The sequence below is a fragment of the Cetorhinus maximus genome, chromosome 18 (genome assembly GCF_964194155.1).
Source record: "Cetorhinus maximus chromosome 18, sCetMax3.hap1.1, whole genome shotgun sequence".
NCBI classification, from domain to species: Eukaryota; Metazoa; Chordata; class Chondrichthyes; order Lamniformes; family Cetorhinidae; genus Cetorhinus; species Cetorhinus maximus.
The window spans coordinates 39,401,967-39,416,017 of NC_135896.1; the positions used below are offsets into that span (position 1 = coordinate 39,401,967).

Consider the following 14,051-nt stretch of genomic DNA (forward strand, 5'->3'; position numbering starts at 1 on the left):
ATTTATATGGTTTAATTTCAGTTTTTTAATTCATCCTAAGACCCGTTTCTTTGTATTTTCATTTGTTCAATATAAGTCAGACTAAAAATTGAAAACCTTCCACAATGCATTTTGTGAAATATGCTGTGCCTAATGTGCATAAATTATAGATGGCTTCATATTTAAAGAAAGAATATATGGTGTAAGTTTGGCGATTGTGATTGGATCTAGACTGTTTACACTGATTACTTTCTGCTTGTTTAAGCCCAGCCTTACATTCCATGTAACTATATTACCAGGAAATTTGGATATAAATAGACATTGGCAAAAAATTGAACAACAAAAGAGAATGTGAATAGCAATAACGGCATAAATTTTACGGTAGTTTCAAATATGCACTGTCTAATTCAAATTTCTGTCTACTTGACTCATCATTTTTGACTTGTTGCTGGAACTGCACACTTCTGTGGTTATTTTCCTTTTCTCACCATCCATGGGAGCTATCTGCCCTCACTATCACTGTTTGTAGGCTTCAGACAGACATTTGGCATTGAAGCAGCCAGGCAGGAAAATATTTTTCAAAAAAAAATTACTGCCACCAAATCTAAATTACTGTACTTTTGCTCAAGAAGCTGCTGCCAATTAAACATAATTTGAACCAGTTCCAAATGTGTTTGAACTGCAGAATGTATCCCAGATACCTAGCTAAGACAAAATTATAAAAAGTAAACTTAAGGTTTTCTGTACATGACATTCATTTTTAACTCCTTTGATGGTTTTAATGATGTTAGTACCATGCTAAATCTCAGAAAAATTTCTGGTACTGTGTATAAAAAAAAACAAAGACAGTTTTGTACTATGCACAGACACCTGAAAGAGAACATATTGGAGCCACATGTCTACAGCTCCTAATTAATTGTTTCACAAACAATGCCACGGTTCTGATTTCTAGTCTGAGTAGCAGGTAGCTAGCTGTTAAATGAACCCCTTGTTTACTTGACAGCAACTAGATCTTTAGGCTTATTGGGGAGCTTATCTTCAGCAAAATAATACTGTGGCCCAGAATTTGTTGAATGTGAGCGATCTAGGTCTAAAGCACATATAAATGATAGCTCGTTATCAATGTGTAAATTATTCAGCAACTTTCCCCAAGAAAGGGACCCTGTGAATTACAAATCAAGACAAGTTGCTGGGACAATTTATATTGCTGCTTCATTAGCTTCGTGAAAATGGCTTCTTGGCCTTAACTGCCTTCGAGTTTCATGAAGTTTCTGCATTTGCCCATTAAATTCATAGAAAGTGAAGTCCAGTAATTAATAGCAACACAATATTTGTTAATGACTACCAATCAATTTTTCTTGCCTAAAAATGTGAACAGTTAGAACTGTGGAATCTCATTCTTTCAATTGTTGACTATCTTAATGTCAAATGAAATAAAAATCTTGCCTGCTTGGCATTAAATTCACTCTCTTCCTCCTCAGCCCTGCCTCTAACTGTTGGTCACATTGTTCACCAAGAACCCAGATACCCTAAACAAAAACAGAATTACCTGGAAAAACTCAGCAGGTCTGGCAGCATCGGCGGAGAAGAAAAGAGTTGACGTTTCGAGTCCTCATGACCCTTCAACAGAACATGAGACTCGAAACGTCAACTCTTTTCTTCTCCGCCGATGCTGCCAGACCTGCTGAGTTTTTCCAGGTAATTCTGTTTTTGTTTTGGATTTCCAGCATCCGCAGTAGTTTTTTGTTTTTAACCCAGATACCCTGTTGTTCTTGCTACATCATTATCAGTTTGGACTTCAAAAACATTTATAACCTAAACTTGCATTCCCAAGACTAACTGGGCAAGCCACAAGTTACCCCACTCCAACATAATGTTGTTGATTTATGTCCTTTGGTGAAAAATGTTCCTTTTCTTATAAAATACCACACCCTCTACCTTGCTGTCAGCAACACAACAGGAAATTTGCTAGTATATCAATTAAGATTACTCCCTGTAGAAGGCCTTTGCTAATGAGTTAGTCACATGGTGTACAATATAAAATTTACTAAAGCTTCATTCAGGAATATAAATATTAGTATTTACCTTCTGATGTTACGATTATTTCTCATATCAACTGTATTTCTTCTCCTAGTGTCCCAGGTGTATGCAGTGCGAAGCAAAATTTGACTTTCTTACCAGAAAAGTAAGATATTCTACATTTCTTTATATTTGATAAATCGAATAAATAGTTTTTATTCACTTCTATTAAAGGGTCAACATTAAAAATTATGATTCTTTACACACTGAAAGGAAAAATAATACACAATCAAGGAATGCAATAAATTTGAAATCGTTTTGGTATCTTTAGCCAGAAGCATTGAGTCAAGTGTTGTCAGTGGATCTTTGGTTCAAGTGAGAGCTGCTGATCTTTGCACTTTTTTGAAGAGATTTTTCTCAAATCTTATTTGTCAATCACTATTGTGAAATTTCTCTGTTAAAGTTAATTTTTGTCAACAGTCTGAGCAACCCAATATATAAAGGAAACTGCTATAATAGTTTGCCAGAGGGAACATAAATTGAAGAGATTGTCACTACTGGACTTGACTTGGCAACCCAGTTGTAGCTGGTGTTCTAATGATATCAGGATGTTGTCTGCCCATCTAACACTTATAACCATATGTAATGAGACCAGATAAATTGAAACAAAAACCAAGAGGGGGAAATACAGCATTTTTAGTCTGAGCTTAATTATTTCTGTTTTTATTTAAATAGAGTCACTGTCTCTTGCTGCATTGAAATCTTTTGATTAAAGAAATTAAAAGACCTGCTACCATTCTAATATATAGTGATGCTACAAAATAATTTGGCTGTTTCCCACTGATATTTGTACTGCTTGAATTGCTTCTGTTATCTCCCCAACCTTGTCAAGAGACATACCAGTACATGGAGTTTGTGAAATATTTTAAACTGGTGTATCCTGTTCCGCCAAGAAGCTATACATTTTTTGAATACATCTGTAATTTAAATTTTCTGTTTTTGTGAATTTGTTTAATACCCTTGTATGAATTCTAGTAGGATTTTTGATTTATCTTTTAATCCTCTGAACTATTCTGAAATTGTAGCATCACTGCAGAAGATGTGGAAAATGCTTCTGTGACAAATGTTGCAGTAAAAAAGTACCTCTTCCACGAATGTACTTCATAGATCCAGTGCGACAATGTGCTGAATGTGCTCTGGTCTCCCAGAAGGAATATGAGTTCTTTGACAAACAGATCAAGGTGCTCATAAATGGTAAGACTTGCATTACTTGTTATCTCCAAACACGTTTAAAAGGTGTACTGTTTATGACCTATATCGTGATTAAAATGTTTTGAAGGTCTTTTGCATAAATATAACACTAAATGACGATTATTATGACTTCTATTAAAATCCTGTTATAATGTGAGTTAAGGTACAGTAATGAATCAGCTTGTAAGGCTACACTTTTTAAAACACAGTTAAAATAATTTGAAACATAGATCTACCTGTAGATCTTCTAAAGTTTCTGGAAATCAAGATCATGCAGTAAAGTGATGGAAGGGGTCAACAGTGCTATTGAGCAGCACTTGCTTAGCAATAACCTGGTCATTGATGCTCAGTTTAGGTTATGCCAGGGCCACTCATTACAGCGTCTGAGCTCATTACAGCCTGGGTTCAAGCATGGACAAAAGAGCTGAACTCCCGGGGTGAGGTAGGAGTGACTGCCCTTGACATCAAGGAGCCCTAGCAAAACTGGAGTCAATGGGAGGCTTTTGGGGGGGGGGGGGGGGGCGGTGGTGGGATGGGGGGGGGCACACTCCGCCGGTTGAAGTTTTGACTAGCATGAAGGAAAATGGTTGTGGTTGTTGGAGGTCAATCATCTCAGTTCGAGGACATCACTGTAGGAGTTCCTCAGGGTTGTGTTCTAGACCCAATCATTGTCAGCTGCTTCATCAATGACCTTCCTTTCCATCATAAGATCAGAAGTGGAGATGTTCACTGATGATTGCACAATGTTCACCATTTGCGGTGACTTGGATACTGAAGCAGCTCCTGTCCAAAAATAGCAAGACCTGGACAATATCCAGGCTTGGGCTGATAAGTAGCAAGTATCATTCGCACTATACAAGTGCCAGGCAATGACCATCTCCAACAAGAGAGAATCTTTAATGTTTGCCCTTTGCAATTCAATGGCATTGTCATTGCTGAATTCCCCATGATCAACATCCTCAGGGTTACCATTGACCAGAAACTGAACTGGAGCAGCCACATAAATACTGTGGCTACAAGAGCAGGTCAGAGGCTAGGAATCCTGTGGTGAGAAACTCGCCACATGACTCCCCAAAGCCTGTCCACCCCTTCTACAAGCATAAGTCAGGAGTGTGATGGAATACTCTCCATTTGCCTGGATGAGTGCAGCTCCCACAATACTCAAGAAGCTTGACACCAACCAGGACAAAGCAGCCTGCTTGATTGGCACCCCACCCACAAACATTCACTCCCTCCACGACCGATGCACAGTGGCAGCAGTATGTACCATTTACAAGATGCACTGTAGAAACTCACCAAGGCTCCTTAGACAGCACCTTCCGAACCCACGACCACTACCATCTAGAAAGACAAAGGCAGCAGACACGTGAGAACACCACCATCTGGAAGTTCCCCTCCAAATCACTCACCCTGACTTGGAAATATATCATCGTTCCTTCACTGTTGCTTGGTCAAAATCCTGGAAATCCCTCCCTAACAGCACTGTGGGTGTACCTACACCACGTGGACTGCAGCAGTTCACGAAGGCAGCTCGCCGCCACCTTCTCAAGGGCAGTTAGGGATGGGCAATAAATGCTGGCCCAGCCAGCGATGCTCACATCCCATGATTGAATAAAAGATAACATAATGTCTACATTTGCCAGGTAGCTGCAATTCATGTGTGGCAATAAATATCAGCAGTTATTATGGTCCAAAATAGCCAAGCCTGGTCCTGTCCTTGCCTAATGTCCACACATTCACACTTCCAGCAAAGAGTTCTGGATAGATAACAGGAGCTTATTATCTAGCTTAATCTCCATTTCCTTAATCCAGGAGCCCCAAGACCACTAGTTGCTGCTGCAGCTGAGTCCACACTGTGTGGCTTAACTACTCACTGGTTAAACTTGTTGGGTTATTGGGGGCGCTGTTGTTAGTTTTATATAATGAAATTAAACACAGGTTTTATAAATATTTACCAATTTAAATGTATCTTTTAACTCAAACAAATGGAGGTGTAGTTACACCAATTTTGTAGCCAGCAACAAAAGAATAGCACTAGATAATCATTACACTTATCTGTACTAGATGTGCATTGAAGGAAAACCTTTTTTTTGTAACATCCCCTTCACGGGATGTGGGACTTGTGTGAACAGTACAAGAAACTGTGTATCTCTTTAACTAATCGGGTTGATGAATCCTCACTAAGACACCTTGCTCTGAAACAGGAAATATCAGTTGGAATATTTTATTCAAAGTCAAATCATGGACAGAAAGCAAAATAGAGAAGGGGAAAGAAAGATGGGACTCAGAGAGGCAAAAAATAGAAGTGAGATGAAAAATTTATTCAAATTCATTTTTAAACTTCCAGTAATTAAAATCTGAAGCATTGAGACTCTACACTTAATTTTCAGTACCAGAGAGGATGTTTGTCAGTGATTAAGACAGTTAGATTTGAATGGACAACTTTAAATTTTTCTGGTGAATTTAGGTAAGTACTGCAACTTCATGCTGTTCTATGTATTGCAATGCCGAGTCACTTAGCAAGATACCAGCGCAGCTTCTGGAGGACTGAGGCATCTCTAACCGCAACTTCTTGATTTTTGTGTTTAACCATGTGCAATCGCCTAAAGTGAAGCCCAGCTTTCTTTTTAACAGTAAGCCCTACTATTATTTTTACCACAAAATCTGGGCAGAAGTGTGTTTAATATTGGACAGATGGCTGCAACAGATAACGACAATTTGTTAATTCTTGTTGCATTTATTGCATTTTTCCTCTTTATTCTTGCTTATATTCTCATCTAAGTATTTGACCTCCCCCCACCCCTACAATGTTGTATATTTTTTCCATTCACACATTTTTAACTGTTTGTTGCCAAGGGGCTACATTCCTTGTAACTTCGGGTTCCTTAGAGAAAGGTGAAACAATGGGTTGTCGGCTGTCAAACAACCACAGGTAGGTACATTTTTTATTAAATGTTTTGGTATTAAAATGTCTTCTGTGAATATGGTTTACACAGTACATGCAATTTTTAAAATAATACACATCTAGAAGTCCAGGAAACAAAAGGTTAGCCTGGAAATTTCATTAATGAATGGGCAGAGAGCAAGGCACCAAAATGTTCCAAAGTGCTTAACAGGTGCTTTATAAAACAAAATACGACACTGAGCCACATGAGAAGATATTGGGTCGGATGTCCAAAAGTTTGTTTGATTGAAGATGTAAATTTTGAACATCTTAAGAGTAAAGGTAGAAAGAAAGAAATGGAGAGATTTAGGGGTGGAATTCCAGAGCTTGAGGCCTGGTCATTTGAAGGCACAGTCACTAATGATGGAGCGACAAAAAACATGGATTCGCAAATAGCCAGAATTGGAAAAGTACAGATATCTCGAGGATTATATGAGCTAGGGGAGGTTAGGGATTTATGGGATGGTGGCATGGCGAAGCTTTACTGGGTGCCAATGTATGTCAGTGGGACTTGGTGTGAGTTTGGATAGGGGCAACAGGGTTTTGGGTGACATCAAGTTTACCTTTTTGGTTTTGATGAAAGATGATCTTGTCACCTGTGGAGAATTGCCTGATGCAGAAATTATTTCTTCTCTGAAATAGTGGCAACAGAGTAGGTTAAATGAAGATGTGGCAGAATTGGAAATTCCCTTAGAGAGGTAGACGCTGTGTGTTCTGCGTTCCTCGAACCACTTGGTAGGAAAAGTGTGAAGGTTGATGATGCCTGATCAACATTTAAACAAATTACATTTCTTTGCAACGTTTTTTTTAAAATTGTGAGCATTTTTCTTTAATTCCTAAGCAGTTGTACTAAATTCATGCTTATGGTGAGATGAGTAAAATAGAGGTTGTTCTGCTTGATATTAGCCTTTATTTTGTTGTTTCCCATTTTAAGCAATTTCCATTTTATTATAATTTGCAAAGCTGACACAAGTTTTCGCAATTTTGCTGCTTCCACTGATATGTATAAAATAACGGCTTTATTTCTCCATCACATCCAGATCTATATGTGTTCCTCTTTTTTTTTTCCCCTCAATTAACCCCCACACATCCTTTATCATCTGCAAACTTGATGACAGTTCCCTTGCTGTTTAAACCAGATCATTGCAGATGGTGGAGGGCAACAGTCCTAACACTGATCCCTGCAGGATTCCACTAGGAACTGGTCCCCAAGGAGATTTTCCACCACTACAAGAGTGCAGCCAGTTCCTTATCCACCAATTCCATGTGCGAAGGCTTCTAATTCAAGATGCACAACATGTACCTAAAAGAGCCTTTTTAAGGAAAAGAAAATGTTTGCTCCTTCAAAATGATATAGACTGCAGCTAAGCAATGTGTTCCCTGAAACAATGAGTCTCCTTCCACCCAACAAGTGGGTTGGGCACTATGGAGGCTGTCAGCATATGTGCTCATAAAAGCTGAATTAGCTACTACCAACAACAGATAACCGGATCGAGAACATTTCCTACATAAGTACAAAATATTAACCCAGACAAACACATGGGAACTTACTGATCCAAATGGAAATGCCAATCTCTTTCCTGGGCAAGTAGCAAATACTATAAAACATACTATGCTTCGTTTACAAGTAAACCAAAATTGTTATTTTTGGTGACATGTACCTTGAGTAATGTGTATTAATATTTAGTAATAAACCAATTTTGCAGAACATTTTTAATTTAAAAAACATAATTTGAGCCTGTGCAATTTTTCTTTAACAACTCAAAGCAAACATCGTTTAAAGTAGAATAAACATGCACTGATGATTGCAGTTCCAATTGCTGGATTATTTAAAAAAGAAGTTTTCTTCATTTTTAATGTTGGGTAATGGAAATTTAATTAGATGAGCCATGTAATATGTGCATAATAGTTTTGTCCAGACTATCTTTTTCAACAAAGTAGATTTTCCTTGTTCTGAAATGTCAAACAGAATTAGTTTACTCCTCTTCCCATTGTCTTGCTGAACCTGCACAACTAATTGACACGTTTTGACAATGAGGAAACTGCTAGGTTTAATCTCTGATCTGTGCTGAGTTAGTTGATCTCAGCTGCAGTGTGGTAAGGCTGCTACAGTTGGCATCACTGCTTTTTTTTTTTGAAGCTGGGAAGAGCAAACTTGGCTTGAATTTTTGCTTCCGCTGCAAAATCATCATGTAGGATTGCGTGAGGACTGCATTGGAATTAGCAGAGATGTTTCACATGGTAGAATAGGTATAACCTGATAAATCATTTCATGTGTTGAAGTATAGCCACTTGGATGAAGTGTTGAGAATTGGCATGCCAGTGATTCTGAGAAATGGTGAAGGGCTTGTGGGTAAAATCTCTATTTAAGAGAAAACAAAAAAAGCTGTTTTTGTATGACTGGAGTATTCAAAACGTTACTCTGAAGCATTTCTCTTGAAATAATAACTTTTTAATTTTTGCTAGGTATCTGTACCTGGATGGAGAAAATCACTTTGAAATTGAGGTTCCCAGAATTATAAGTGTTCAAGTACTAACTGATGGTTTTACTCCTGGAGGTAAATTTAAGTAGATGCTAGTTGTACAAGTAACTGATTTCAGCAGTAACCTGTTTTTTTGTAGAAAAATTAATTTGCAGAAGTACGGCTTTAAAATTATTGGGTCATAAAAACTATTGCCATGATGGACCTTGTACAGTAAATGGCAGAGTATTGTCTTTCAAAGGAGTTGCCATGGGTTAAAGTCCCAGCACCAGCTGGATAGATCAGTGTTTGTTATTGTTTGGACAAGTTGAAATACCTCCATAGGGAAGAAAAGTTGATGTGTTCCTATTACTCAATTGTGGGGCAACATTGATAACGTTGGAAATCAACGGCCAAGAATAACTTTCCCAATTAAAGCACACAACTGAGATTGGAGTTTTGTTTTCAATTAAATTTGGCTAGCTGCTTTTATAGACTGATTATAATGTAGTTAGTGGTGTTTGTGTATTGAATTAGATGGTGGAGCTCATATTTTCCTGATAGAATGGCCTGAAACTAATCCTTCTTTTCAATGCCTGCTGCTGCCTATCGTCTTGGTACAGAGAAAGATATTCACACTTACACCAGCCTACTGGAGAACCCGTACATTACAGAAGGTTAGAAGTATGATTGTCATCTTTGCCAACAGCTCATCATGTGCTGATCTCCTTACATATGGCCCTTAGGAGCTTGGCTTGTCATTTACTTTATACTAGATGCCTTGCTGATGCTTTTTCTGTGAGCTGTACTGCATAGAAGTTGAGTTAACTTGAATTGAGTTGTTGTTAGTGCTGACTTTGTGATGCATTGTAAATTACAAGGCAAACTCCTCAAAATCCTTAACGTGTTTTCCTTTGCTTTAGATTGCACGTGTTATTTTCTAACAGTCTGAAATGGCAGCATTCTGCTTCCACGTGTATCATGTTAACACCTGTGCTTTACTCCCTCTGTATTTCCACCTAGTCCATCATCCCTTTTGTATATAGTGTTGCCAAAGACTGATAGCTTTGCAGTTATTTTAGACTATTTGAAACTGTTTTAATAGTGGAACCAATTATGAATGTGCATAACTAGAAAGCAACTTCAAATGGTTTAGAATAACATGCTTTTTTGTGGGCTGAGATGTAGTTCAGTGGGTGCATATGCAATGTGATGTGCCGAGTTGCATGGACTAAAAAAATCCCAGTTTTCAACCTTGCCTTGTGCTGAGTTAGCCACTTTCAGTCGAGGTGACAGTTATATTCACAATTTGGTCAGGAAGGAGTGAGAGAACACCCAGGGTTCCCATTGGTCATCGATTGCTACTGAACTCCCGATGAATAGAGTGGACATGGTGAGAAAAGGGTGGAAGCATTTCTGATGACCTTCAGTCAAAAAACCCATTGAACTCATTCTGCACATTTAGATATGAGTGTCCACTTGAGAGCGGTATTAAAAGGTTGCCCATTGATTTTACACATTCGTAGTCCTTTAGTTGGGAAAAATCCATTCAAATTAGTGAAAATAGTAAAATAAATTTTACTAAGATGACACACAGGATGTGCTTTTAAAGTCATGCTCTTCTTGGGTTTTGCAGCCTGTCTGTTGTACATTCAGTGATTCAGATACCAGGACTGTCTTCATTAAGCTGAACAAAGTATTTGCATTGCATGTAACACCTATTCAATACTTGAATCATATTTTATACCAAATTGTCTGATTCATTCAAAATTATTTATTCTAAAATCATTGGACTACTCGCTCTTTCTTTGGCTCACGCAGCCACACGTACCTAACACTAATTGGATCAGAGGAAACAGTTCTGCTGACTTTCCAAGCCGGGATTGTTATTTCTTTCTCCCCTTTTCTTGCCCATTATTATGTTCCTGAAAAAAAAATCACAACATGTAAAGCAGTTATTCATGGAAACAAAAATATCACTTAGCTAAGAGGGAAGCCTTCAGGAAAGTTGTAATATTATCTTGTGAAAGTGAGTATTTGGGAAAAATTGCTAGGTGGAATGATGCAAAAAAAAAAAGTTTGTTTTTAACAGAATTTTAATGGAGTTTGATTTATCTGTACAATTTCAGGAGGTAATACACGTGCCACCGGAATGCTGGTCCAGTATAAAACCTTGGGCTCCCAGGAACCGAAACAACTGAAGTTAAGTGCATCTGACGATTTTAATAGCAACAAGAAGGTGTCTGTTGGCTGGCTGGCTGCTATGCATAAGGTAATGTCTAACAGATCTGCCAGAGTCTTCCTTCAAAGTATTCATTTAAAAAAAAATTGCTAGAGTCTTCTTTCAATCTAGAGTAACTGTTCTTCACTAGCAAATTTAAAAAGTAACTTTAAATACAGCATATTTGAATGTAAAATTAGCTTATACAAGCACTAAAATCAAGCGACATGGGCAGGGTACATGGTTATCCACCACATGAGGTTCTTAGAATATATCTGGAACTGTTACCTTAATCCTTAGTTGCATGTTCAGGAAGAGGAAAAATAGTGACCATAATCTAATTAAGTTCACGCTGAAAATAGGTAAAAAGAGGATTAAAAGTAAAGATGTTGTACTGGAAATTAGCCTATTTCAGTAGAAAGAAAGCAAATAGAACCCAGATAATATAAGAATATAGAAAATATGAGCAGGAATAGGCACTTGGCCCCTCAGGCCTATAGAATCATAGAAGGTTTACAGCACAGAAAGAGATCACTTGGCCCATTATGTCTGTGCTGGGCCTGTTCTGCCATTCAGTAAGATCCTTGTTGACCTGATTGTGACCTTAACTCCAGTTTCCTGCCTGCCCTCATAACCCTTGTGGATCAAAAACCTGTCTGTCTCAGCCTTGAATATATCCAATTGTCCAGCATCCACTGCTCACTGGAATAGAGAATTCCAAAGGTCCATGACCTTCTGAAAGGAAGAATTCATCATCATCATAAATGAGCAACCCCTTATATTCTGAAACACTGCCTCCTAGTTCAAGATTCCCTCAAGGCCAAACATCCTCTCAGCATCTACCCTCTCAAAGCTTCTCAAAATCTTATGTTTCAATAAGATCCTCTGTCATTCTTCTGAACTCCAATGAATATAGGCCCAACTTGCTCAATCTTTCCTCATAAGACTACCCCTTCATCCCAGGATTCAACCTCGTGTAAGTCCTCTGTACTGACTCCAGTGCAAGTAAACCCCTCCTTAAATAAGGAGACTAAAATGGTGCAAAATAACTACTTGCTGTATCTGCATACTAACTTTTCATGTTGTGTAGGGGGACAAAGAGATCCCTCTGTACAGTAGCATTCTGTGGTGTCTCTCCATTTAAATAATACTTTGCTTTCCTATTCTTCCTCCCAAAGTGGACAATCTCACATTTTCCCACATTATACCCCATCTGCCAAAGTTATGCCCACTCATTTAATCAATCTTTATCCCTTTGCAAACTCTTCATGTTCTCCTCACAACTTGCTTTTCCTCTTATCTTTGTATTGTCAGCAAATTTGGCTATGCTACATTCGATTCCTTCATCCAGGTCATTAATATAGATTGTGAATAGTTGACTACCTGGCACTGATTCTTGTGGCATTCCACAATAGGGTTAGCCATCCTGGAAATTATCCATTTTCCTGAATTTCTGATGGTTAGTCAATCTTCTATCCATATTACCCCCAACACCATGAGAACTTATCTTGTGCAGTAATCTTTTATGTGGTACCTTATCAAATGCCTTTTGGAAACTGCATAGACTATTTCATCTTTTCCTATCCTGCTTAAGAACTCTAATAAATTTGTCAAACACCATTTCCCTTTCATATAATCAAACATAGCATGGTTTTATAATTTTCTAAATATCCTGCTATTAATTCCTTAATGGAGTCCAGCATTTTCCCAATAACAAATGTTGTACTAACTTGCATATAGTTTCATGTTTTCTGCCTCGCTTCTTTCTTGAATAGGAGCATTGCATTTGTGGCTTTCCAGTCTACTAGAGTTTTTCCAGAACCAGGGAATTTTGGAAGATTGCAGTCAATGCATCCACTATCTCTGCAGCCACTTCTTTCTTTAAGATCCTAGCCATTTGCACCAGTGGCTTGCCAACCTGTAATCCCATTAGTTTGACTAGCATTTTTTCTCTAGTGATGATTGTTTTAAGTTCCTCCTCTTTTGTCCACTGATTTTCCACAATTGTTGGAATGCTTGTGTCTTCTATCATGAAGACAGATACAAAATATCTGTTCAAAGTCTCCACTGTACCCTTGTTTCTCATTATTAATTATCCAGTCTCTTCTGAGACCAAAGTTTAGCTATTCTCTTTTTATATACTTATAGAAACTGTTATGTTTTTATATTTCTTGCTAAGTTACTTTTATCTATTTTCTCCCTCTTTATTATTTTCCTACTTATCCTTTCTTGCTTTCTAAATTTTTCCCAATCTTCTGGCCTACCACTAATCTTTGCAACATTAAATGCCTTTTTTTCCAATTTGATGCCATCCTTAGTTAGCCATGGATAGTTCCTCCTTAAGACTCTCATTCTCATTATGAAATATCTCCTTAAATATCTGTCACCGCTTGTCGACTGCCTTATCTATTAATCTGTTTTCCCAATCCACTTTAGCCAACTCTGTGTTATTACATGGTAGATGATGTGGTTTTGGTCCATTTGGCACACAAGGGAAACTTGGTTGCGCTATCACAACAGTTTTGCAATTTGTATTTATTATGAGATGTGTGTACTGAATTCAGAAGTAATGAGTCCACTAAGACCTTTAGAGATTTTTTAAAAATTAAAATATTTATTAACAAAATAAAAGATTTTAAGCACATACATAAGCCCACAATTACTACTATAACAAATCCTAAAATTCCTAATTGACCTGACTCCCGGTTACTCACTCACTTTAAGGCAACAATCCAAAATAGATTTTAGATTTAAAACAAACCCAGCAAGTTAACATAGTATCCACTTGACAGTAGAATTCCAAATGGTTTTTCTCCAACTTCAGTTACTTTACATAGCAGACTTATGCGCAAATGGCTGGAGTTGTCTTGATGGCTTTTTCACCCACTGCTATTAGATCTTACATGGCCTTCTCCCATAGCCTTTCATTCTCCTTCATATACGTTTCTCTCTCTTAATATGTAAATTCTATTGTTCCATATGTCTTTGAAACTGTATCTTCCTCATAATATAAAAACTTTCATATTGCCACTATTGTCAGTAACCTTTGGGGGAAAATAAACACACCCCTTAGCCTTGCTTATCTGGCTAGTTGTAAACAGACTAACATCCCTTTGAAATCCAACAATCCCTTCATTTATCTAGAAGTGCAAATTCCCTTCACACCTTACATGCT

General features: G+C 37.7%; 1 protein-coding gene across 3 annotated transcripts in view; it reads left to right on the top strand.

The window, feature by feature from the left end:
* zfyve21 (zinc finger, FYVE domain containing 21) overlaps positions 1–14,051 on the top strand; it is a 32,489-nt gene that overhangs the window by 4,895 nt on the left and 13,543 nt on the right. For 2 of the 3 annotated variants that reach the window (XM_078562442.1, XM_078562445.1), the window contains 6 exons: positions 2,114–2,164; positions 3,084–3,252; positions 6,106–6,181; positions 8,660–8,751; positions 9,279–9,332; positions 10,785–10,927. In XM_078562442.1, the coding sequence (XP_078418568.1) occupies positions 2,114–2,164; positions 3,084–3,252; positions 6,106–6,181; positions 8,660–8,751; positions 9,279–9,332; positions 10,785–10,927 (585 nt within the window). The remainder of the gene's footprint in view (positions 1–2,113; positions 2,165–3,083; positions 3,253–6,105; positions 6,182–8,659; positions 8,752–9,278; positions 9,333–10,784; positions 10,928–14,051) is intronic. The other variant, XM_078562444.1, reaches the window with a different exon arrangement.